Source organism: Hemiscyllium ocellatum, chromosome 17 (genome assembly GCF_020745735.1).
Source record: "Hemiscyllium ocellatum isolate sHemOce1 chromosome 17, sHemOce1.pat.X.cur, whole genome shotgun sequence".
NCBI lineage: Eukaryota > Metazoa > Chordata > Chondrichthyes > Orectolobiformes > Hemiscylliidae > Hemiscyllium > Hemiscyllium ocellatum.
The window spans coordinates 16,074,799-16,102,639 of record NC_083417.1 but is presented as its reverse complement, the minus strand read 5'-3'; the positions used below and the strand labels follow the sequence as shown (position 1 = coordinate 16,102,639).

Here is a 27,841-nt window from a genome sequence, read left to right as displayed (position 1 = left end):
TTGGATGGGTATATGAATAGGAAGAGTTTGGAGCGATATGGGTAGGTTGCTGACAGGTGGGACTAGATTGGATTGGGATATCTGGTTGACATGGACCGGTTGGACCGAAGGGTCTGTTTCCATGCTATACATCTCTATGACTCACTGCCCTCTCTTTCCTGTGCATTTTACAAACAGAAACAGTTTCTCAATATTTACTCAATTCAGCCGACTCATGATTTTGAAAACCTTTATCAGATCTCCTTTCAGCCTTCTTCTCTTCAAGGAAACCCCAGTTCCAACTTCTCCAATCGATTTTCATAACTGAAGGTTCTGCTCTCTGGAACCTCCCTTGTAAAGTGCTTCTGCACTCTCTCCAATATATTCACATCCTCCTTACAATGCAGCATCTAAAACTGCACAAAACCCCAGCTCAGGTCTGACAAGTAGCTTACACAAGTTCAGTATCACTCCCTTGCTCTTGTGCTCTATGCCCCTATTTATAAAACGAGAATACTATATACTTTATTTGTTGTTGACTCCGTCTATCCTGCCACTTTGAATCGTCTGTGCACATGTACGCCCAGGTCTCTCTGTTCCTGCCCCTTAGAATTGTGCCCTCTATTTTATATTGTCTTTCAATGTTGCTCGTACCAAAATATACCAGGTCTGCATCGACCCACCTACTCACCCACTGCACCAATTTGTCCATGTTCTCTAGAGTTCAACACTGTTCTAGTGTCAAAGAATCATACAGCATGGAAACAGACCTATTGGTCCATGCCAAACATAATCTCAAAGTAAACTAGTCCCACCTGCCTGCTGCTGTCTCATATCCACCAAACCTATCCCATTCGTGTACTTATCTAAGATTCATTTAAACATTTCTCACAGTTTACAAGTCTTTCAAGTTTCATGTCATCTGCAAACTTGGAAATTATCCCCTGCATACCAAGATTTAGATCATTTATATCTATCAATGAAAGCAAGTTTCTCAATGCACCTTACATTCTATAATTTTGATTAAATGGAGAATCCTGGAATTTCTGTATTGATATGTAAAATACATACAGATAGATATGGCATTGAGAATATGTGGACAGTAATAAGACACTCCCTCCTTCCTCACATAAGCCCTTAATCATATTAAAAGATAAAATAAATGTGCTAAAATTGTATATAGAAGAATCTCAGAGGAACATATGAAATATTCACAAGCCACTTTCTCACATAATGACTCGTTATTAATCTGGAGGAATTTCATAAGACCTAAGATATAGGAGCAGACTTAGACCATTCAGCCCATCCAGTATTCTCCTCTACCTGGTCATAGCTGATAAGTTTCTGAATCCTATTCTCCAGCCTTCCCCTCACAACCTTTGATCCCCTTACTCATTAATGAGAGTAATTTTCATTAACTCCTTAAAAAGACATCTACTGAAATCAGTTTTAGAGTATTTCTTGTGGTTATGCAAATCATGTGCAAGGACCCGAATTAAACACTGCGTCTTCCATGTTGTACTGAGGAAATCTAAGGTGACTCCAAGGAAGAAGTTCATTAGAAATGGAGGATGTTAAATACCTTCAGCCCAAAGGCACAAGCCACATAGATGATGAAGTCAGTTTCAATCTTCCCGCCAGCAGGGGGAAGTGTTACCTCAACTGTGGACTGCTGACCCTGTGGAAAGGAGTGCAAAACCAGGATGAACGCATCACGACTAAATGGCCATATTTTACATCCTTCCCTGCACAACCAGCTCTTGAGCAATGTTTAAATCTTCCTGTGCGAGATGCATTCGGCCTGGATTTTTAAGATTTGGCAAAGAAATGTCATTTAAACAAAGAGCTAGCCCCACCAAGCATCATTCACTTCAAATCTTATTTGAATATTCATGAGGTTTTCTGGCACAAACACAGGGGTTAGACAGTAAAGTTAGTGGGTCCAATACAGCGAATGACTACAGATAATATAATGGGATAAATAAACTCTTCCAAATGGCAACTTTTCAAGATTTCTGTGTTCCTGCTCTTGTATACCTGATATTCATTGATGACTCTGCCTTCATCTGGCTAAGCCCTAAACTATGGAATTTCTTTTTTAATTCTCTCTGTCTTCTGTAATACTCATTTAAAAAGAAACATCTTTGGCTAAAGCTGTCCTTATTTCCCCTCTTGTAGTGCTTTGTGGACACGTTCATATGCTAAAAGGCATTACATAAATGCCAACTGTTATGGCGTCATCATCCTTCCCGATGGCTGATGATGTAATTAGGATCTGGAGATAGGGTGTGTATATTTGCAGTTAGCAAGGGCTGCACGACAATGGTCATCTGGCAGCAGGACAAAACCGTGTGCTGCCAGAGGTTCTCTCCACTAGTTTCAACAGGTTACGGAATCGGGATGAGGCTAGTCCTCAGTGGATAGCATTCCTGCTTCCCAGTCAAAAGGCCAGGAGTTCAAGCCCAAGTCCAGAGACCCGATCTCAAAATCTAACCCAACACTCCGATGTCAACACTGAGGGAATGCTGCCCAATCAGAAGTCTTGTTGTTGCATGATACAGTAAGTGCTCTGCCTGCACTCTCAGTTGAATTCAAAAGATCCCATGGCATTAGTTTGAAGACAAGAAAAGGAATCCTTCCCAATGTTTTGGTTAATAAGTATTCTCCACCCAAAAGTGCTAGAAAACAAAAATATCTGTCGTTCTTGTTGTATGCAAATCAGACACAGAATCCGTACAGTGTGGAAGTAGACCATTCAGCCCTGCCAGACCTAATCCCCCCCAACCCAACCCTACCCCTGCATTCCGCATGGCTAAGCCACCTAACCTGCACAATCCCGGTCAAAGGGCAATTTTGCATGGCCAATCCAGCTTAACCTGCACATCTTTGGACTGTGGGAGGAAACTGGAGCACCCAGAGGAAACCCATGCAGACACGGGGAGAAATGTACAAACTCCAAGCTGTCACAAAGTTGGCATTGAACCCTGGTCCCTGGCACAGTGAGGCAGCTGTGTGCCACCTGTGACATTATAAAACATTTCCAAAAGTTATTTGTTAGCATTGGTTTTGAAATTGCTCAGGGGCTATATGTGTAGCATGCACTCCCATTGTGGAGGGGTTGGGAGGTGAGATGATAATAAGCAGTTCCCCCTTACCTTGTACACAATGAGCCAGTAAATCCCTGTCCCAAACGTGACGAGGAAAAAGGTGTTGGACAGAGCACCGGCAAAGTAGGCAAAGTACTTCACAATGGTCTGCATTAAAGTGAAAAGAGTTAATAAGGAACAAGACACAACATGACCATGTCAAAAACAACTGGTATGCAAGTGATAACAATGGATCATTTTTTTTTCTGTGTTGATGGATGTGCATATACAGTTAAGAGGTCCAGTGTCAGGGATTGGATGTGTAACAGAGCTCTGCCTGGGTAGATGTAGAGTTATTTCTCTCTAAAACCAAGTTGTTCTGAACAGTTCTCACTGACATGCTGGAATGCTGACCTCAGGAGATTCCTATCCGGTGAATGGTTATGATTCACTCACTTCTCCTCCACCCCCTCCCTCACATTCTCTCATTTACAATCCCTCTGGCTGAGTCAGATTGTCAAATTAGTGCTGAACTTTAGCACCAGTATATGTCGAGACACTGTCCCTGGAGAGAAACTCATGTCTTTAGACGTAAGCAGCTGTTAAACTTCGACTGTTAGTAATGGACTAAAAGATGAACTCTTGTCATTTACAAGCAAGGCTGAATATTTTAAGACATTTTCTCCTAAGTGTATTGAAATAACAGATATGGGCCAATAATTAATGTTCTTATTTGTTCACGAGACATGGGTGTCACCGACTAGCATTTATTGCAGTTCCCTACTAATTGTTGTGGATCTGGAGTCACATGTAGGCCTGACCAGATAAGGGTGGCAGATTTTCTTCCTGAAAGGACATTAATGAACCAGACAAGTTTTATAATAATTGATGCTGGGTACACGGTTGCTATTAGGCTGGATATTTAATTCCAGATTTTTTATTGAATTCAAGTGTCACCATCTGCCACTGTAGGATTTGAGCTCAAATAACTGTATGAGAATCATAATCCCATCAGTGTGGAAGCAGGCCATTCAGCCCATTGAGCTCACACCAACCCTCTGAACAGCATCCCGTCCAGAGTCGCCCATCCCTGTAATTCACATGGCTAATCCATCTAGCCTGCACCTCCCTGGACACTACGAACAATTTAGCATGGTCACTCCACCTAACCAGCACATCTTTGGACTGTGGGGGGGAAACCCCCGCAGACAAGGGGAGAATGTGCAAATAACACACACATAGTCACCTGAGGCTGGAATTGAACCCAGGTCCCCGGTCCTGTGAAGCAACAGTGCTAACCGATGAGGCGCCATGCCACCCCAAGAGCAGCTAAAAAGAGTCCAGGTAGTATTCCGTTAGAATTAGCATTGAGCAACAGAAGTGTAGGTAGAAATGGTCAAATACTCATTTGAAAAGTACAATCGGTAAGGCAGCATCCGAGGAGTAGAAAAATTGACGTTTCGAATTCTGATGAAGAGTTTATGCTCAAAAAGTTAATTCTCCTGCTCCTCGGATGCTGCCTGACCTGCTGTGCTTTTCCAGCAGCACACTTTGACTCTGAACTCCAGCATCTGCAATCCTCACTTTCTCCTGGTGAAATACTCAGCTGAACACAATCAATACACAACTTGTTACGTAGAAAGGCTGTACTTTAAGAAGTCTTGTTCCCCAAGGCACTGACTGATAGAATCAAAGCCCTTCAGCCTGAGACTTCTTGATCAGTGTTCCCCATGAGTGTCACTCGCTCCTTAACCTGGGATCAGTCCTTACATACAGACTGTGTCTGGAGGCAAGAATGTCTTCATTCTACAAGCTTTCTACACAGGCAGCACTCTGAGGGAGGTCATGGGTCATATCTGCACCAATGACACAAGAAGAGAGATGAGCTCTTTGCGGGAAGATTTCATGGAGCCAGGAAAGACTTTAACAAGTCCTGGTCATCATCTCAGGATTACTCTGGTGCCACCAGCGAGTCAGTCCAGGAATAAGAGGACAGTGCAGATGAATGCTGGACAAGCGATGAATGAGGGAGGATGTTAGATTTTAGCGGCATGGGGACTGGTTCTGAGGGGATGGAACCTGCACATGACAACATGACAGGACCAGATCTATAACATCATGGGGAGGTTTGCGAGTGCTGTGGCTGAGGGTTGAGGGGGAGGGATGGATTTCTGAGCTTAAATTCAGAAAGGGAGAGCAGGAAAGCTAGAATTGGAAAGCAGGGAATTAGTGAATAACCATGGATGGCAGACAGAAAAACGATGTCTACAGAATGGACAACAAGGATTTGTGGAATGTACCTCAATGCAAGGAGCAGAGACTGAATACATAGACACTTGGAAGTATGCCATTGCTATTGGTTTAAAAGCAGGATGGGAATAGTGGGTCAACATTCCTGATGATAGGGTTTTCAGGCAGCATAGTGAAAGGGTTGGGAGGGGTGTGAGGGTTGGTCAAAATTTAGATGAAAGAAAGAAGCCATGTTGTTGGGTAACTGTTATCTGCTTATGGGTCTTGCTGTGAAAATTGGCTGTTACCTTCCCCACATTAAAACCATAATCTTACTAATGAAAGTGCCTCATTTTCTGTCAGTTGGTTGGGTATTTTTCTTTATTTCAAAAATATACTTTATTCATAAAAATATTTCGATAACTATACAATTGGTGATGCCATTCATCTGTGTACATTGCATTTCTTTACATACACAGATCAGACTGAATCATTTGTATATATAAGACTGTATGTTGACCATCCAGATGTTTAGCTGAGGCATCAGTGGAGCCCAATTATTGAGTGTGCCCCCTGTTCTTCTTTGACAGGCAGACCATACACAGTGGTCTTTGCCCACCCCGCCTTGGCGGCAGCTGCCCCAGGCTTCAGTGCGTTCCTCAGCACGTAGCCCTGGACCTTGGAATGTGCCAGTCTGCAACACTCAGTCAGGGTCAACTCCTTCAGTTGGAAGACCAAAACATTTCGGGAAGACCAAAGAATATCTTTCACCGAGTTGATGACCTTCCAGGCACAGTTGATGTTCATCTCAGTGTGCATCCCGGGGAACAGGCCGTAGAGCATCATGTAGCTGCTCGGGACGAACCTCGACAAACACCACTGCATTCCTCTCCAGACTTCCTTTGTGTAGGCACATTCCAGAAGGATGTATGTGACAGTCTCATCCCCTCCACTGCCGCTTCGAGGGTAGCGTGCAGTGGGGCATAGAGTCCGGGCGTGCATAAAGGATCTCACAGGCAGAGCCCTTCTCATCACCAGCCAAGCCATGTCTTGGTGCTTGAATGGAAGTTCTGGTGATGAGGCATTCTGCCAAATGGCTGACAGTCTGCCCAGGGGAACTGCTCAACATGACCTGCCCTCTCCATTTCCCGAAGTTGGTTGGGTATTGCTGAGATCATGAGGGTTCTATATAAATGCAAGTCTTTTCTTTATCAATGAAGAGATACATCTACACAGCAACTTTAAGGCTGTACTTACCACCACGTCTATAAATTCTAAACCGCTCCTCCGTCTCCAGCTGCTTGTCTCCAGCATAGCAACGAAAACAGCCAGAGATCCAAGGACACCCAAGGCTATCTACACAGTGAAATATAATACAGCAAGTCAGAGGAGCTAAGGGCAAATTTAAAGAATCAGGAGACTTATGAAATATTGTTGGTAACAGGCCCACAGGATAATAAACTTGAATAATATACATTTTATTATCAAACATGTGCTTGATAGGACAGCACTTGAACATTTTTGTCAATGATTTTTCATCTTCCATTCATCAGGACTAATGCAGGAATATCCAAATTCAAACAATCACCATGATTTACACCTCGGGTAAAAAGGTACAAATTAATGTTAACTCTGATTTCGCTCCACAGATGCTGCCAGACCTGCTGAGATTTTCCAGCAATTTCTGCTATTGTTTTTTAAATTGATTGTTCATGTCACTATAAAAAATGGTCTGCCTACGACATAATTGATCAACATAATGAGTGAATTTCCATGCTGCTGTGATTGACGCCTGGATATACATCCCAGTTGGAATCAAAGAGCATGTTCCTTTGGTTATGTGTAACAGGCAGTGTATAGATTGTAGGCAGAAGTGGGTACTGCAGATACTGGAGACTAGAGTCAAGATTAGAGTGGGGGTGGAAAAGCACAGAAAGTCAGGCAGCATCCGAGGAGCAGGGAAATCAATGTTTCAGGCAAAAGGTAGATACAGATAAGAAAGTATAGATTGTACTCAACCACCCTGTATACACAAAACCCAAAGCAAACCATTATTAAATATAATTTCACAATTGGGCAGTACTTACCATGCAATCCTGAGTGTGCTAAGAGAGATTTATTGCCTTGTGGACTTAACATTGTGTTCAACTACCTCACAGCATGTATAGAGAGATAAACCCACAGTGGATTATTACATTTGTGAAACCTTGCTGTGTGTAAATTGAGTGCTAATTTTGACTGGACTTGCTACTTGTATTTCACACGTAGTTAAGTGTATGAAAGAATTCAGCTGAAGAATTCGCTCCTGGAATACAGTAACTAATCTAAACCTCTTGTGAAGAAGTTTTTGTTTAGAAAGTAGAGTCCTTCTGATGAATGGGAATGTGACAGACCATCCTGACCCATTATCCAGATCTTCATTATCAATGTGGTTGGGTCTGGCTGCAATTAGCCTCTTCACATTCAAATCATTGTTGAAGCTCAACATTGGGGTAAGGAACCAAAGGAGTAAACAATTTCACAGCAAGGAGTCAGAGGTTTCAGTGGAAGAGAGGCAAATCAGTGCAGAAGAAAAAGGCTTCAGAGTCATAGTGAGATGGCAAAATTGTGAATCTTTGGAATTCCCTTCCTCAAAAGGCAGTGAGTGGATACAAAATCTTCAGAATATATTTAAGTCAGAGTAAGATAGATTCTTGATTACCACATTGAAAGATTGTCAGGAGTGTGCAGGTACCCAGAGTTGAGGTCAAAATCAGATCAGCCATGATCTTATTGAAGGGTGAAGCAGATCTGGAAGGGGCGAGTGGCCTATTCCTGTCCCTTGTCCATATGTTTGTAACATGGCACTGTTCCGTTCCTGGCAAGGGGCTGGATTTCAGTGGGATGCGTTTTATTGTAGGAGACCACGTTTAGGACAGGAGTGACACCTGGGGACAGTGACCAGGTAAATGACGGTGGTGTGGAGGTTGATCTTTGAGAGAAAAAGGGTTGGCAGGGTAGTCTGGAGCAAAGGGGAAGCCTTGTGAGACTAAAGGAGCGCACTAACATTTCTCAGTCCCACAAAGGAGAGTTCTAGAATTACCTGAAAGGATTTTCCCATATTCATGACCAGTTATAGACCGAGTCGTAGAGCATGAACACGTCTTCTACTCAGAGACTGGTTAAAATCTTACTGGAGTCCGATAGGTGCAGTAGGTGCTGCCTTTTATAAATCTCTGACACATCCAACTCACCAGGAGGTGCCTGCCTCATTTCTGTAAAACTCATTTATTTTGTAAATGGTTCAGGGGTTTGTCAGTTAATCTTCTAATTTTTAGTTGCAATCCTATTCCATTTTCATTAAGCGGAAAGGGTTAAAATCAACCACTCAACACCATAACAGCAACGATCCACACTGACTCTATCGATAATCACAAAACATTCCAAGGTCTTTGACCAGAGCAAAAATGACAGGTTTCATCAAATATAGAAGAGGGAAAAATCCGTGCGTTAAACTGACACTTGTTTACAGGAGTCACAAAGATAAGGGCAGCGCCTGAAAGAGATAACTCTGAACAGACATTTGGCACATGTTCAAGGCTGCAACATAATCTTGCAGTTTTAAAGTCTATTTACTGACATTACCCAAAACACTGACTGCTTGTTAATTCTCTGAGCCATTATCTAATCTCCGGGTTTACCATCAACCTTTTGGGCAGCACAGTTGCTCAGTGGTTAGCACTGCTGCCTCACTGCGCCAGGGGCCCAGGTTCAATTCCAGCCTCGGGCATGTACTCCCTGTGCCCGCGTGAGTTTCCTCGAGGTGTTCCTAGCCTCTGACAGTCCAAAGGAGCAGAGGTTAGATGGATTGGCCAGGCTTAATTGCTCATGGGGTCCAGGGGTATGTAAGCTAGATGAATTAGCCGTGAGAAACGCAGGGTTGTAAGAATGGGATGGGTCTGCGTGGGATGCTCTTCGGAGGGTTAGTGTGGATGCGATGGGCCGAATGACCTGCTTCCACACTGTCAGGATTCTATGATTCATTTGTTGAGGTGAAATACTGAATGCAGAACCCTGAGAGACATGCTTTCAAATCAGGGACAGATCTACAGAACCTTAGACTAAGCCTGCAATCCTTACCCTTAATCATTGAAGTATCCACTACACCAGAGGAAAGTTACTCCTTCCCCCATGTATGTATTTACCGCACAGTTTCACCTTATGCCCTACTGTGAATGTATAGGTTCTTCTTCAATGGTTGCCAAGATATTCACTGTCAATCATTTGCTCACAATGTTTCATTACTAAAATTGCTACGAGTAAAGCAACAGCAGTTTAGAACTGAGGAATCAGGGAGCGTTCACTCAGAAATAAGGAAAATTGCTGGGAGAAAATTAAGAAGGAAACATGAACAACACTGATCCTGGAATAACTCATCAATAGAAACAATCAATTATGAACTAACTAAATCACAAACACTCAGCATATACTCCCAGAGTTCCCATTCCCATTCATAATTCCCTGTCCTCTCGGATCCCAGAATCTGTTTCCTAAATAACCCTGGAGGAAACATTCTTTCCTCTCAGAAGACTATGAGCCTTTGGAATTCTCTCCCTCAAAAAGCATTGGATGCAGAATCTTTCAGTAATTTTAAAGTCAGAGGTAAATGAATTCTTGATTGCCCAGGTGCTGAAAGATTATCAGGGATATGTAGGGATGCAGAGTTGAGGTTAAAATCAGACCAGCCATGATCTTATTGAATGGCGGAGCAGGTTCGAAGGGCCGAATGGCCTATTTTGTTACTCGTTCGAATACTTCTGATGTCAGATCCCAGACTGCGCACCTCCTCCCAAACAACAATGTGCATTTATCTAGCACTTTTGGAAAGTATCCCAAGCTGTGGTTTTCAAGCTAAATTTGACATGGAGCCATGTAAGGAAATATTATTCCTGATGAAGGGCTTTTGCCCAAAACATTGATTTTCCTGCTCCTTGGATGCTGCCTGACCTGTTGTGCTTTTCCAGCACTACTCTAATCTTGACTCTAATCTCCAGCATCTGCAGTACCCACTTCTGCCTAAGGAAATATTATGGCAGGTTAACAAAAGCATCGTCAAAAAGCGACTATGGAGTATGAGTTGACCACTGAAGTTTCGATAATCCCTTCCAAAAACAAGGATCAGTTTACACACTATATTTAAAATGTGTCAATTCAGCAGCAATAACGAAGCTAAATACTCAACCTGTCTCCCTTTGGTGAGACAGGAAAAACATACACCACTCATGAGGGAAGTTGGCAAAGCTGGCAGGAGAGGAGGAGTTTGGGTGGTACGGTGGCTCAGTGGTAAGCACTGTTGTCTCATAGCACTAGGGACCCAGGTTCAATTCCAGCCTTGGGCGACTGTCTGTGTGGAGTTTGCACTTTCTGCATGGGTTTCCTCCCAGAATCCAAAGATGTGTAGATTAGATGAATTGGCCATGCTAAATTACCCATAGTGTTCAGGGATGTGTAGGTTAGGTGTATCAGTCAGGGGTAAATGTTGAGAAATGGGTTTGGGTGGTTTCTCTTCAGAGGGTCGGCATGGACTTGATGGGCTGAAAGGCCCGTTTTCACACTGTAGGGATTCTATGATGAATATTTTCAGTTTTTCACTTGATAAATCCTGTTTGTCCTGTTGCAATAGACATTTGTACTGAAACCAATCACTTTCCACCCATCTAACATCACCGGTGGGGGGGGGGGGGGGCGAGGGGGGTGAAATTCTCCCATTATTAACTGGTCTGGCCTACAAGTGACTCCAGACCAACAGCAATGTGTCTGACTCTTAACTGGCCATTTAGGGATGGGCAAGAATTGCTAGTCCAGCCAATGATGTCCAAATTCAATGAAGGAATTAACAAGAAATATAATGAACATGTGTTAACTGGTATTGCAAATGTTAGTGTCTTTTTCCTCCCTATTATAATTTACCAAAAGGGAAACATGTTCATCTGTATCTCCCTAGCTGGTCAGTGTAGAACTCCATTAGAAAGTTACAGTGCTGCTTTAAGGTCAATCAAAATCCTGCATACTCTGTAAATATAAAAACTATTTGTTTATTCAACTTCAGTAGCCCTTTAGTGCCCCTGGCTCAAATTTCAGCAAATAGCAAAATCTCTGCAGGTTACTTTTCCCCAGGGCAGGATTGACTGGTACGAGACGTCATACATTGAAGATATTAGGAGGAAAGTACAAAGGAGACGTCAGAGTCGGTTCTTTACGCAGAGAGTTGTGAATGCATGGAATGTGTTACCAGCGATGGTGATGGAAGCAGAGTCACTGGGGACATTTAAGTGACTGCTGGATATGCACATGGACAGCAGTGAATTGAGGGATGCGTAGGTTTTGTTACTATGTTTTACATTAGCATTAAATCTTGGCTCAACGTCGTGGGTCAAAGGGCCTGTCTGTGCTGTACTTTTCTATGTTCTATTTTACAGCAGTCCCCAGTGTTGTTTGGTACAATGTACACTCATCTTTGCCTGTAGAACCCTGTTTACAGTGTAGTTTCGTAGGAAACATTTTTGTAGGAATCTGTTCCCTGAGTAACCCTGGAGGAAACATTCTTTCCTCTCAGAAGACTATGAGCCTTTGGAATTCTCTCCCTCAAAAAGCATTGGATGCAGAATCTTTCAGTAATTTTAAAGTCAGAGGCAAATGAATTCTTGATTGCCCAGGTGCTGAAAGATTATCAGGGATATGTAGGGATGCAGAGTTAAGGTTAAAATCAGACCAGCCATGATCTTATTGAATGGCGGAGCAGGTTCGAAGGGCCGAATGGCCTATCTTGTTACTCGTTCGAATACTTCTGATGTCAGATCCCAGACTGCGCACCTCCTCCCAAACAACAATGTGCATTTATCTAGCACTTTTGGAAAGTATCCCAAGCTGTGGTTTCCAAGCTAAATTTGACATGGAGCCATGTAAGGAAATATTATTCCTGATGAAGGGCTTTTGCCCAAAACATTGATTTTCCTGCTCCTTGGATGCTGCCTGACCTGTTGTGCTTTTCCAGCACTACTCTAATCTTGACTCTAATCTCCAGCATCTGCAGTACCCACTTCTGCCTAAGGAAATATTATGGCAGGTTAACAAAAGCATCGTCAAAAAGCGACTATGGAGTATGAGTTGACCACTGAAGTTTCGATAATCCCTTCCAAAAACAAGGATCAGTTTACACACTATATTTAAAATGTGTCAATTCAGCAGCAATAACGAAGCTAAATACTCAACCTGTCTCCCTTTGGTGAGACAGGAAAAACATACACCACTCATGAGGGAAGTTGGCAAAGCTGGCAGGAGAGGAGGAGTTTGGGTGGTACGGTGGCTCAGTGGTAAGCACTGTTATCTCACAGCACTAGGGACCCAGGTTCAATTCCAGCCTTGGGCGACTGTCTGTGTGGAGTTTGCACATTCTGCATGGGTTTCCTCCCAGAATCCAAAGATGTGTAGATTAGATGAATTGGCCATGCTAAATTACCCATAGTGTTCAGGGATGTGTAGGTTAGGTGCATTAGTCAGGGGTAAATGTTGAGTAATGGGTTTGGGTGGTTTCTCTTCAGAGGGTCGGTGTGGACTTGATGGGCTGAAAGGCCTGTTTTCACACTGTAGGGATTCTATGATGAATATTTTCAGTCTTTCCCTTGATAAATCCAGTTTGTCCTGTTGCAATAGACGTTTGTACCAAAACCAATCACTTTCCACCCATCTAACATCACCTGGGGGGGGGGGGTGAAAATCTCCCATTATTAACTGGTCTGGCCTACAAGTGACTCCAGACCGACAGCAATGTGTCTGACTCTTAACTGGGCAGTTAGGGATGGGCAAGAAACGCTAGTCCAGCCAATGATGTCCAAATTCAATGAAGGAATTAACAAGAAATATAATGAACATGTGTTAAATGGTATTGCAAATGTTAGTGTCTTTTTCCTCCCTATTATAATTTACCAAAAGGAAAACATGTTCATCTGTATCTCCCTAGCTGGTCAACATAGAACTCCATTAGAAAGTTACAGTGCTGCTTTAAGGTCAATCAAAATCCCGCATACTCTGTAAATATAAAAACTATTTGTTTATTCAACTTCAGTAGCCCTTTAGTGCCCCTGGCTCAAATTTCAGCAAATAGCAAAATCTCTGCAGGTTACTTTTCCCCAGGGCAGGATTGACTGGTACGAGACGTCATAGTTTGAAGGTATTAGGAGGTATAAAGGAGACGTCAGAGTCAGTTCTTTACGCAGAAAGTTGTGAATGCATGGAATGCGTTACAAGCGATGGTGATGGAAGCAGAGTCATTGGGGACATTTAAGTGACTGCTGGATATGCACATGGATAGCAGTGAGTTGAGGGGTGCGTAGGTTGTTACTATGTTTTACATTAGCATTAAATCTTGGCACAATGTCGTGGGTCAAAGGGCCTGTTCTGTGCTGTACTTTTCTATGTTCTATTTTAAAGCAGTCCCCAGTGTTGTTTTGGTACAATGTACACACATCTCTGCCTGTAGAACCCTGTTTACAGTGTAGTTTTGTAGGAAACATTTTCCCAAATGTTTTACATGAATGTCCTGATCTGAAAAATTTTACCTGCATAATTTTTTTGTAAATTGGCCACATTGTTTCAATATACAATACAATACCCTTTTATTGTCATGTGTACTCCATTGTAGGAGTACAGTGAACAGCGTTTACAATGTCTGCCTTCTTATGGTGACATCTTAGGTACAAGTATGAGGTAGATTCTCAAATACAACAGACATCTCAGTAAATAGATATTACAATACATGTTGCTTTTAAACATAAACCTTTATCTTTCATACAACTATAAACCTTGATGATGTTTCCCCATGATTTAATTCGTATAATCACACTTGATTTCCAGATTTAATAAAAAAATTTTGAAGCTGGTAAAATTGATGTAGCCAGGACAAATTATTAGTAGAAAAGAGCAGGAGGTGAGGGTTGGGGCTCTCACATTATAAACTGAGTAAAGACCTGACAGTGCACTTTGGTATTGAATGGGGTCACCTTCAAAGCTCCCCCTAATATTTCCTGCCACTGCCTGCAGTTCAGAGAACCGTGTATGGCAGTACCTTCCAGAAACAAAAACTATGCATCAGAATGCCAATCGGTGTGTGCGGACCCCTCTGGCTGCCTTGCAGCTTAGAGGGAGCACTTTTCATCTTACATGCAGGGTCAACTTATATACTGCACTACACCGTGGGATTCGAAAAGCACCCTATAGGAGGAAAGAAAGAGGTTGAGGGGATCAGGGAAGGTATTCCATAGTTTAAAACCAAAAGAAGCAAAATCCCAGATGTCAAGACTTCTTTGTCCAATGCCCTGACATCTCAGAACCTGTCCCCATTGTTTTCAGGATTCCCCCTCTGCTACCTCCCAGACTCTGGATTATCTTCAAAACACTAGACCCTGAGACCCACACTTGGTGACTGTCAAAGCCCAGAGTCTGTTTCCTGGGGTGGGAATGTGTCAATACCTCAGGACCATAATAACACTTAGAGAGTGTTTGCTCTATTCATGTAAAACCGCAGAGTCTTTCTGCATGGGTTTCCTCCCAGAATCCAAAGATGTGCAGATTAGATGAATTGGCCATGCTAAATTACCCATAGTGTTCAGGGATGTGTAGGTTAGATGCATTAGTCAGGGGTAAATGTTGAGTAATGGGTTTGGGTGATTTCTCTTCAGACGGTCAGTGTAGACTTGATGGGCTGAAAGGCCTGTTTTCACACTGGCCCTGCCAGATAAAGAATGTTTTACTTTAAAACTTCATCCTTCCACTGTTTGCAGATACTCGGCAAGGCCGACATTTGTTGCCCATCCTTAGTTGCCCTGGACAGCAAGAGTCAGTGCCATTGTTGTGAGGCTGGAATCATATGTTCACCTAACCAGGTTAGGATGGCAGATTTTCTTCTCCAATAATAAACCAGATGAACGTGGGGACAATAATTGACCAGCATGAACCGGATATAGTCATGATCGAACCTTGTATAACTGAGAGACCTTATAAAGGAGACATTAAACTGTAAATAAAATGCTGTTGTTCAATGGCAGACATATTTAAGAGGAAATAAGACTGTCCCATATCAACCAGCCAAAACAATAGGTTTTCAATGACAATGCATAGTCACCATTACTGAGACCTCCTTTCCCTTTTTAATTATGCAAATTTTATGGAGTTCAAGTCTATCAGCTACCACAATGAGATTTGAACTACTGTCCCCAGAGCCCATGTTTCTGGAGTGCTAGTCTCGCGACGCTACCACTATCCCACTGTGTCCCCACCAGCACTCAGCTGAAAATTATCTTTAATATTCGGCAAGTGTTCCGCCAAAGTTATCTGCAAAAACAGTACGGCTGAAAGGCAAAGAGATGATTACAGAGGCTGCGATGCGTTAACGGTGTCATGTTCTAATTATCCTTCAATAAGATTAATGGACGGAATTAGCAAAAAATGTGGGCTTTATCATAATACTTACATCAGTGTCTCTCTTGTGTACAAAATAGTTCATTTCATAATGTGTAGTAAATGTCACCTAGAGGATAAAACGATAAATAAGGAATCTTTCACAAGGCATTGTCAGTTCCTATAGGTACACTGGGTAACCAAGGCAACATTCATTACAGAAGTAATTCTTTCCTGGCATCAATTCACAAGAACACTCCACAGCTAAAGATATAATGCCTCAAGTATCTTCCAGAAATGTTGTTTGATTTATTTGGAGCTTATTCAGCCCTTTTCAAATCACAATTTATTGCATTGTGACCTAGTTTCAAGGATGTGAACTGAGCCAAATCAAGTTCCTACAAGAAATGCAGCCCAGTTCTCCTGTAATTTCTCACAGCAAGATTCAGGAGAAATCTCACCACCCAGTGAGAATGTGAAACACATTAGCACAAGGTCCGACTTCAAGTGAATAGCACGGGTGCATTTAAGGGGGAACGAGATAAGCATGAGGGAGAAACGATTTAGAAGTTCATTATAGTGAGGTTAGATAAAGAGGGGAGGGAGATAGTTCACATGAACCATAAACACCAAGGCAGACAGCCCATTTCTGCACCGTCAACTCTGTGTAAGTTAATGTAAAAGTAGCTGCTTTTGTTCACATCACTTGCTCTGTCTCTTCAGAACCACTGAGAATATGAACTTCATCAAAATATTGAATTATTTTCTAATCTGTTTCAATCATAATTAACTTCTTCATCCAAGAATGAAACACAGTGGAAATGGCTTGATTGTTTATCTATTTATTTTTAAAATGTGCTCCTTCTTCAATCTGAAGGCTCTGATGTCCACCAGAAGATCAAAATCTGGGTGGTTAGACCCAGTAAACTATTCAGCCCTGAAGGCCTCACAGTCAGACTTGACCCTGTCCATATCCACAATTATTTCAATAAGAGTGACAGAAATAGAAAGGTTTTCCCCTACATTGATGCATTGAGCTAAATTGAAGCATCTTAAATGCAGTCTCAATGGAAGGCTGAGCAGACTAGCAACCTATTTCAGATTTCCTCCTTGGTGGAACGGTTAAGAACACTGAAGGTGCGGTATAAATGCAAGCTGCTTGCTGTTCTACCTTAGCTCCATAAGTCACTGCTATGGATATCAGGAATCATTGGGAAGTATCTCAAATGTAACGTGGCAATGACTTTAGGTCAGATTTGGGGGAATATAGCGGCAGCAGCAGACCATTCAGTCCCTCAAACCTGCTCCACCTTTGTGATCGTGGCTGATTATCAACCTCCACCATATTCCCAAGGAATCCCCATTTCTGTTGGGGTTATTAGCAATCTAATAATCTCCATCTTGAATTTTCTTAATGACCAAGCTTCCACAACCCAATGGGGTAGAGAATTCTAACGATTCACCATCATCTGAGTTAAGGTTCCTCCTCATCTCAATCCTAAATGGTTAGCTTTTTTATTCTGAGGTTCAATTTTCGGGTTTTAGACCACACAAGCAGGGGAAATACCCTTTCTGCATCTACTTGGTTGGTTCTTTTTGTAATTTTCTATGTTTCTATTCTTCCATATTTTAAACAATAAAGTCCCAATGTCATCAGCCGCTTCTCATACATAGTTCCACTGTCCCAGGCTCCCATTTGATCAACCTCTGCTGCACTCCCTCAGCAGTAAGAATCTTTCCCTTGATAATGTGATGAAATTATGGCTTTAAGAGATTGTTTTGTCCTGTTTTTTTTAAGAGGTTTTAAGGCAGAGCTTCTGAGTGGTATACCAGAGCCACTAGACTAAACAGTTTGTGAGGTTTTTTTTGTGGAACAACAGAAGAATCCTGAATGGGTGTGGTCAGGCTTCTACAGAACCAGGATTTTCTGTTTTTAGTTTGCATGCTAACTTTTAGTGACTTTTGAAAGTGGAACATCAACACTTTCCAATCCCTCACCATTTAAGAAATACTCTACACCTGCATTCCTCTGACAAGGGTGGATAATCTCAGAAGTATCCACATTATATTCCCTCTGCCATGCTCTTGTTCACTCACTCAGTCTTCCAAAATCTCCTTCAAATCTCTTTATATCCTACTCACTTCCCTCCAAGTTTTCTATCATCTTTAAATTTGAAAATACTGTAATTGGCCTCAAATACAGATGTTTTCTATTCAACCTATTCATAGGTATTATTATATACCCCTGGAGCAGTGGGACTTGAACCTTGGCTGCTTGACCTAGAGGAAGGGATACTACTGCTGTGCCACAGAGCCTTTTAGATATGGTCACCACAGTCCCACTCTCTCATCACAGTGAGTCAACTGTGGTGGTTTAACCTGAGGGTCACCACACTTTAAAACAAAAGGAGAGGTGTTGAAGAATTGAACCCAAACCCTTGGCATCACAAACCAGCCATCCATCCAACTGAGCTTTGGCCCCTCATCCAAATTATTAAAGTAGGTGGGCCCAAACATTGATTCTTGTGAAACCCCACCCATCACAGCGTAACAACCTGAGAATGAGCAGTTTATTCTCACTCTCTCTTCTGACACTTAGCCAATCCTTAAGTGAGACTCATTTATCCAATCACATGAAAGTCAACTTCATTTACCAACCTCCTATGTGGGACTTCATCAAAAGTCTTCTGAGTATGCAAATACACCACAAGCACTAGCTACCCTCTGTCAACTCTGCTAGTGTAACCTTCCAACTAAATAAAAAATGAAAGAATAGTGGATGCTGTAAATCAGAAAATAAACAGAAGTTGTTGGAAAAGCTCAGCAGGTCTAGCAGCATCAGTGAAGAGAAATCAGGAATCCCCTCCAACTGCTGAAGGTGTAACACCTGACCATTTACCTCACTATCTAAGGACCCAAATATAACTTCCAGGTGAAGTAGCACTTTAGCTGCACTTCCCACAATCTGAACTACTGCACTCACTACTCACAACGTGGTCTCCTCTACACTGGGGATGGGATGAAGCGTAGACTGGGTGACCACTTCGCAGGACACCTACGTACTGCCTGCAACAAAGACCCTGAGCTTCCAGTTGCCTGCTACTTTAACACCCCACCCTGTTCCCTGGCCAACATCTCTATTTCAGGCTTGCCGCAATGCTCCAGTGAAGCTCAGCGCAAGCTGGAAGAACAGCATCACATTTTCTGCTTGGGGACCCTGCAGCCCTCTGGACGCATTAACGAGTTCAATAATTTTAGGGCCTCAACTCTCCCATGTCCTAGCCCCCTACCCCACACACCAGCCTGGCTATCACATAGTCTGCCATTAAACACTACTTATTGTTAGCCACCAACAGTCTCCATTAACAGTTATTCACTATCCCAGCCAGATTGTTATCCACTCATTTGTCTGTCCAATTGTTCTTCTCTCTCTCTGGGCTCTATTCTTACTTATCAGCTACTGTTTAACTCCTCCCCCCACCCTACCTTCTGTATATAAGCCAACATTTTCCTAGCTACCATCAGTTCTGAGGAAGGGTCACCGGACCCGAAACGTTAACTCCAATTTCTCCTCACAGATGCTGCCAGACCTGCTGAGCGTTTCCTCCAACAATTCTGTCAGGTTAGCTCAGTTGACTGAATGGCTGGTTTGCAATGCAGAGTGATGCCCATAGTGCAGGCTGATTTCTGACACCAGCTGAGGTCATGATGAAGGTCCTGACTTTTCGACCTCTGCCCTTGCCTGAGATGTGGTGACTCTTTGGTTAAATCACCATCAGTCGCCTCTCTCACTCTCTCTCTCTCTGATGACGGTGCAGGACTGTGGTGACTTTACCTTTAACATGATTTTCCCATCATTACTGCATGTTAGTTCTGCACAAATAGATAATTATTTTAAAACGTCAAATAATCCAATCCCTTATAAACAGATTCTACTATTCTTCCCATTACTGAGGTCAGTCTAGCAGAGCAGCAGCTCCCTATGTTCTCTGCCCCTTTATTAAATACTGGGGTTCAAATTTGCAGGCACTGTTGTGGAATTAATAGGTTCATTAGATGCTCTATTGATATATTATTCTTAAACATGACATAAAGATTCAACTTTCTTCTTCATTTTAGATGCTGTGTATTGTATTTCACAAACTCAAGGCGTCCTACTGTGTAGACAATGAAGTAAACTTTAAACTGTAATCCTTGTTGGAATGTAGGAAATACAACAGAGAATTTCATGCAGCAAACTGCCACAGACAGCAATGTCATAAAGACTTTATAATGTGCTGTAGCGATGGTGATGATGGGAACCTATTGACCAGGACATTGATGACAACTCCCCTCCAATTAGTCACAAGATTATTAGATTTGAATGGATAGTCTGATGGTTATCAGAAAGATGGCAACTCCAACTGTGCAGCACTCCCTCAATGCTGACACTGGAGATGCTTCATCACTTTGACCCCCTACTCATTTGCCAGGACTTCAGAACTGATGAACTCTTCATCTATTCTCCTTGCAGTCCTCAGTGTTTAAAAAAGACAATCTTCAATGAAAATTACAAGGCAGAACAATATTACAATTTTTTTTTAACTTGCTCATGGGACATGGGTATTACTCGTTAAGACAGTGTTTATTACACCTTCCTAATTGCTGTGGGTCAGGGGTAACATGTAGGTCAGGCAGCAGCCAACGAGCAGGAGCAGGATTCTTGATGAAGAGTGTATGCTTGAAACATCGATTCTCCTGATCCTCGGATGCGGCCTGACCTGCTGTGCTTTTCCAGCACCACTCACTCAACTCTGAACTCCAGCACCTGCAACCCTCACTTTCTCCTAGAGTAACATGGAGGCCAGACTAGCTAAAGAAGGCAGATTTCCTTCTCCAAAGGTAATGGTATCCAGCAGACTAAGTTTGTACTCCAGATGTTATTTTAGATATGGAGTTCAAACTTCACCACGATTTGATAGAATTTGAACCTACATACCCAGACATTAGCCTGGGGATATGGACTACTAATCTAATTATATTACCTCTGCTAAATAAATTATGGGGATGAAGCTGGGGCCATTTTGCACTGAAATGAAAATAAAACATACTTGCGCCTCTGCATGGAGATCCCGTACTTGAGCATACTGCACGGTGAGCAAAAATGGTGGCTCTCTGGTTGGGTTCCGAGTCGGCAGGTAACTCCTGTCCAATGAACCATAAGGGATTAAAGTCAATGGACAGGCTCAGATAGGGCTTCAGGCCTTGTCAAAATCATATTCCCATTTTAAACAAAACCACTGCAACAACGACAGGTACATCAGCAAAACTCTTCACAATTTAATACTTTGATACAAGATTACCCGCAGCCACCTTCAAAGGGTCTGGCTGTACAATTATAAAAAGGCACTGGAGTAGGTACAGGAAAGGTCTTCAAGAATAATGCCAGAAATGTGATGTTATATCCATCAGAAATGGATCGACAAGCTGGGTCTGCCTTCTCTTGAAGAGGCAGAGGACTTTAAAAAAATGAAAGTGGACATAGTGAATATGCGAGAGAAGAACAAAAAGTCATCCATATTAGTTCATCGAGACAAAAGTCAGAAGGAATGTTTTCCCAGAAGGTGGCGAGAATGTTGAATTTACTGCCATGATTGTTGCATCATGGCATTGAGTCCTGCAGCTCTGAGACAGTCTCATGACATTGAGGAACCCACCTCACATGTAGTCACTCTCTCTGTGTCATGAAATCAGTCAGCTATATGTATGTAACGTACAGTGACATCAGTAAGGACATAACCCAGTCTGGGATATTGCAGTCTTATCCACAGCTAGTGTTCTAAACTAACTTCAAGACATTCATCTCACAAGAACCTGATTGTCTGTGGTATATGTTTGTGGCACGTGTTACAAAGTCTAAAACTGCTAACAGCATCACTAGTGAATGGTTGAGGTACACAAGAGCAGGCTATGACAATAAGTTAGGTAGGGAATGAGTGGAGAAGGCTCGAGTTGAATGAAAAAGCTAGCATCAACTGATTGGACTGCATGTCCTGTCTCTCTGTCTCATTTTCAAACTAAACTTATATAGAAATACCAACATCAAACTTGCTATTCATCTACAGAAAAAAGTAACCTTTCACCTGAAAACTTAGTAAATCCCTTCAAAACAATAATGCTCCAAGTGTGAAATAGTTCTGCTGATTAAGATAAAGCTGTAGGTTTTACTCTAGCCAATGCATTTATCAAAAGACCAGGTGAGCCCAACTCTGAAACCCAGCAAATGTTGGCACTGAGCCTTGATCCTCCTTAAACAACAGGTAAAAAAGTTGATGTTAGGAAACGTTTTGGCTGCAAGCTCTTTTCTAAGTGGTTTGCATATGTTTTCTCTGCACAGTTTTTCGAAACAGTTTTACGGCTTTCAAATAAACCTTTCCCGAACATTGGTCATTTGCAGAATTGTGGATGAAGTTGACAGCAGTGCCCTCTACAGAAAATAAACAGCAAATATCAACAATAATGCACTATATTTGAACACCATGGCACACACAACACAGAGGTTGGAAGGCTGTTCCCATGTTATATTTAATTTTTAAATTGAATGTAGGCATAGCTGGTTAGATGCACGCCTATTCTTAATTGCCCAGGAGATGGTAGTGATGAGCTGCCTTCTTGAATTGCTGCAGTCCATGTAGTGACAGTAGGTCCCCAGTGCTGGGAGAGTGTAACATGAAAGAAACAGTGATACATCATTGCTAGTCACGGGAACCCTGGGAGTGTCAGACACCCTTTGATCCCAAAGTCATTGTCTCTCTCTCTCTGCCTCTAGTTGCTAGAAATCATATATTTGGGTAATACTCTTAAGAAATTGTGGTGAGATGCATATTCAATAACCCTTGAATTACCGAAATGCATTCTTGGAGCAGGCACCAGGTTACACTTCTGTTTAGGACTGCCATAAAGGCATCGATATTTTATGTCTTACAAGGCTCCAAATCAATGCAGCACGAGGCTAAAGATGGCACAGTTCGATTGCACCTTGTGCAGGCATTAACTGGAGATAGGGAGTTAGGGACAGCAAAGTGGGAAGCCCCTGTACTGAGGCAGGTTTGTTCAGGTTTCACATGTTCTGGGCAATCTGTGCAGCTCTTAACCAGTGTTCATTTTTCACTGACGCATCTGGTCACGAGGCTGTGGGTTATCCTCACAGGAGATGGGTATGGGATTGTACGTGGAGGTGGGAGACATGATCCTTTTGGGGAAGTTTTTATTGTCCAGCATGAATTGCAGTTGGAAACTTGGGATTAAGGTTCAGATAAAATCCACTCAGCAGCAGCATTCTGACATCTTCATCAGGCTGGCCCTCGTAACCATCTCCCCCAAACTGGACCGCACCTCAAAATGGGCCACTCCACTCCCTCACTCAACAAGATGACAATCGCCCCTAACCAATCCCCACAGCCAAACAGATTACACCCTCCCATCATCCAACTTGAATAGGTCACACATCCTCCCACCCCTCTCAAACAGGTCAACCCTCTCCCACTAACAGGTCATCTCCCCATTAAACAGGTAACCCCCCACCATGATCAGGTCACACCCCCCATCAACAGGTCGACCCCTAAAAACAAGTGTCACCCTACCCCCCCATAAATAGGTCAATCCCCTCCCACAAACAGGTCACCTTCCCATAAAACAGGTCAACCTTCTCCTACAAACAGGTCACCTCCCCCCCACCCCCTCAAACATGTCACACCATCCCCAGAAACAGGTCACACATCCCACTCAAACAGTTCACACACCCCCAACACCGTCTAAAACAGGCCCCTTCCCACTTGAGCACACCTTCACCATCCTAACATTGGATAACTGGGGGATCTCTGCTTCAGTTGTTTCAGCCGGCGCATTGACCACCACCTGTATTCCTGCCAGGATTTCTAAGATACTGCAGCTGCTGTACATAGCGACTACCTTGTGGACTGTGTTGGACACTAAGGGCATGGATGGGTTCACCAACCACATCACACCACATCATGATGGGAAGAGGGGATTGAGCTGTGGAGGTCCAGAAAACTGAAGCACAGAGCAAACTAAAATCTGAGACAAAAGGATTCTGCACTGGAATCTTTCATGATTGTTCTCTCACCTTAGTACAATGTCTTTCGCGAAGGTGACAGAGCTCGGGGGGTTACTCAGGCTGCTTCTCCTCCCTGTCAAACCGTCAACCAAAAAGAATCTCCGGAATTCTCCTGCAAACAAGAAGAAAGCTCCTATTTTAATAACACCTTGCACAGCCTCAGGAAATCCCCAAGTGCCCCCACAACCAATTCGATACCTCTGAAGGGTGCAGTCACTAACACCATTGTAACTCAGGCAGCACAACAGCCAATTTACACTAAAGCAAGCTCCCGCAAACAGCCACAACCAGATAACCTGCTTCTCTGATGATCATCAAGGAGTCTGGGACACTGGGAATTACTCCACTGCTTTTTTTTAAATAATGCCACAGATTCTTTTGCATCTACCAAGTGGGAAGATAGGGTCCTTGGTCTCATACCTCATCTGTTCAACAGCGTAGCTTGACTGTGCAGCACTTCCAATGTACTGCACTGAGTGCCTACCTGCATTCTGTGTCTAAAGTCTGCGACGTAGAGGGAAGAATGCTAGTAACCAAGCAAGTTTTTTTTAAAAAACATTAACTCATGGGGCCAACATTTATTGCCCATCTCTAGTTGCCCTTGAGAAGATGGTGGTGAGCTGTCTATTGATGAGGTCTTTAGTGGTGTTTGAAAGATTGAGAAATGCCTCCATTCAAACATATAAAACTCTACACAGTTTGACAGGGTTCCTTCATCATTCTTTTTTCCAGTGGTGCCTCTCCCATGTGATTGGCTTTTATAGATGGCATTGGTAGTCAAGATTGGTCTGAGATGTCCCAGCACTCCCCAACATTCAGTTCCTTTCAATATGGTTTTAAACTGTATCACACTTTTTTTAACACATGTTTTTCCAGGTTGAAAACTCTGGCAGAGTTCAGAAATAATTCTAATTTGTAAAAATGATCTCTCAAGTTGACAGATTGTTGTAAAAGCCACTCATTCAATTAATTTCCAAAAACTCTGTCTGATGAATGCATAGCTGTTGGCAGACTTCATATGGTCCTTCCTGACTGAGATGACTCACCAAGAACTTTGTTAAATTACTTCCCAGGACATGGGTATCACTGGCAACACAGCATTTATTATCCATCCCTAGTTGTCCTTTAACTAAATGGTTTGCTTGAGCATTTAGAGGGTAGTTAAGAATTAACCACTTTACTGTGAGTCAGGAGTCACACACAGACCAGGTAAGGATGGCAGATTTCCTTCCCTCATGGGCATGAGTCAACCAGATGGACTTTTACAACAATCAATGATAGTTTCCTGGTCACCATGATTTAAATCCATATCACTAAAGCCCTCTAAGCTGTTTGTTCAGTGATATTATAACTATGTCAGCATCACCCTCCTCAACTAATGTCATCCAGAAAGCAGCCAAATGCCTGAAAGTGGGTTCCTGGTCCAAAGGTAAGAGAATATCAGGAAGTGATTAAACACCATGACTTACGTATATCATTCCTGTTGAGATTCAGATTGCGAATAGGGATGGGCCAGACCTTTTGCAGTCCTTGACTATCATTGAACATGAGAAAGAGCTCGTAAAGGATGGGCTCTGGGAATCGACTGAGAAGATCTGAGATCCGAATCTTGCACTGCAACAAAATAGTAAGATTCACTTGCTCCCGAACGCTGTCACCAAATCCTACTTACATTGCACAAGAAATCATTTCCACAGTTTGTCAGTTAGATTAGGCTTAGAACAAAAGCACTTCTGAAAACAATTGGCAACCTTTCTCATTGTTTGTTTGTTTGGATTAAACAGGCTCAAAGGCATTTACACAGCACAGTTCAACTATGAAATGATACTGTGCTACTTTTAATGAATTAAATGTATGACACTGCCTGTAATGTATTTTGAGACTGGTCAGCATGACCACCCATTCAAAGCGCCACAGTTTGTAAACGTATCAGCACCATCAGCAGAGACAGTTACTGATACAGCAGCACACTGGATACCTCGGGGAATTCCAGGTTAAGTAAATGAAAAATATACATTTCAGGAAACTGAGGTCAGGACAAATCCCACGCTCCTTTCCCCATTTTCTACATCCACCTCTCCCCACCTGCACCCTCTACAACTCCCCACTCCCTCCAGCCCCAACCTGGAGAGATAGTTTACAACTGCAGGACCAGGAAGTCCAACTCAGTCTGTGTGTTGTTTACTTCATAAAATCCAAGGAATTTTGCATCCAATCTATTTCATCTATCTCATCTCAAAACTCCAACACACTGGATTCAATACTTCACTGACAGTGCCTATTGGCAATAGATAATGGGAGAATCCCTTTGTTTACAAATTATTAGGATATAATAAATGCATCCTTTTATATATCCTACTCATTGACTACAGTTCAGCCTTCAACACCATTATCCCCTCGAGACTGATTATTAAACCTAGGGATCTCGGACTAAGCCCCACTCTCGGCAACTGGATCCTCAGTTTCCTGACCCACAGGCCACTTTCAGTGAAGATTAGGGACAATATTCCATCCTCACTAGCACTCAACCACTGGAGCGCCTCCAGGGGTGCGTACTCAGCTTCCTACCATACACACTGTATACCCATGACTGTGCCGCCAAATACCAGACTAATGCCATTTATAAGTTTGCTGATGGCGCTACCATAATCAGTCGGATCTCAGATGGTGAAACAGACTACAGAAGGGAGGTGGAAGACCTGGAAAAATGGTGCATTGTGAACAACCAAGCATTCAATGCCAGCAAAAACCAAGGTACTCATTATTGACTTTCGGCGGGATGTTACCGATGCTGCGGCCCTACCCCGCCCCACACACACACACACACACACGCACACACACACACACACACACACACATTAACAGCACAGAGATGGAATGAATAGAGACTGTCAAGGTCCTGGGAGTGATCATCCACAACAAGCTTTCTTGAACACTTCATGTGGACGCACTGGTTACAAAGGCCCAACAATGTCTCTTCTTCCTCAGGCAGCTGAGGAAATTTGGCATAACGGCGAATACCTTTACCAACTTTTATAGGTGCACCATCGAGAGATTTCTGTCTGGATGTATCACAACCTGGTTTGGCAACTGTACCATTCAAGATCAGAGACGGTTACAGAGAGTGGTGAACACGGCCCGGACAATCACAAAGGCCAACTTCCCATCTATAGGATGCACCTACCAGTCCCGCTGTCAAGGAAAGCCCACCAGCATTCTTAAAGATCCATCCCACCCTGGCAATGCTTTTCTACAACCTCTACCATCGGGGAGATGGTATAGAAGCCTGAACACACACACCAGCTGGTTTCGTAACAGTTTCTATCATACCGTTGTTAGAATACTGAATGGACTCACAAACTCTTAACATTCACTTGTATCTGTGTGTTTGTTTTTGCCTCTGTTTACCTATTATTTGCTTAGCTATGCTACTTAACTCTGTGATCTGCCTGTATGCTCGCAAGACAAAGCTTTTCACTGTGCCTCAGTACATGTGACAGTAAATTCAATTCAATTCAATATATTCCAGTCATGATTCAATAACATTTAAGCAGTATTTAGATATTCACTTGCATTGCCATTGCCTCTAAGGCTATCAGTCAAAAACTGGAAAATGGGTTGAGTGTAGCCTGATTGGCATAGACCGAATGGGCTGAATGGTCTCTTTCTGTACTGTAAAGGTCCATGAGTACATGAGATTTCACCTGGGAGAATAGGGAAGAGAAAATCCCCAAAACATTTCAACTTAGTTCAAACAAATAGTCAAACAGGGAAGTCTGCCCACATTGATCTCTACTCACAGACTGGACATAGGAAGAGCCAAACTTGAAGGCAGCATCCAGCAGTATTTGAGTGTCAGGGCATAGCTATTAAGAATGACAAATATGCGCATTAGTCAGATTGAAGTAATTATATGATTAAGTGAAAATTGCTGTATTTTATTCATTTTCAACTAAAGCTGTTTATTCAGATTATCACAACCATTTCTTTTCACAAG

At 42.7% G+C, this 27,841-nt stretch overlaps 1 protein-coding gene across 3 annotated transcripts in view; it reads right to left on the bottom strand.

Annotated features, from left to right (window-relative positions):
* LOC132823874 (meckelin-like) overlaps positions 1-27,841 on the bottom strand; it is a 152,169-nt gene that overhangs the window by 40,292 nt on the left and 84,036 nt on the right. For all 3 annotated transcript variants that reach the window (XM_060837954.1, XM_060837953.1, XM_060837952.1), the window contains exons 11-18: positions 27,645-27,710; positions 25,314-25,458; positions 23,854-23,956; positions 20,819-20,912; positions 15,802-15,858; positions 6,552-6,650; positions 3,135-3,233; positions 1,562-1,657 (exon numbers count right to left, since the gene is read on the bottom strand). In XM_060837954.1, the coding sequence (XP_060693937.1) occupies positions 1,562-1,657; positions 3,135-3,233; positions 6,552-6,650; positions 15,802-15,858; positions 20,819-20,912; positions 23,854-23,956; positions 25,314-25,458; positions 27,645-27,710 (759 nt within the window). The remainder of the gene's footprint in view (positions 1-1,561; positions 1,658-3,134; positions 3,234-6,551; positions 6,651-15,801; positions 15,859-20,818; positions 20,913-23,853; positions 23,957-25,313; positions 25,459-27,644; positions 27,711-27,841) is intronic.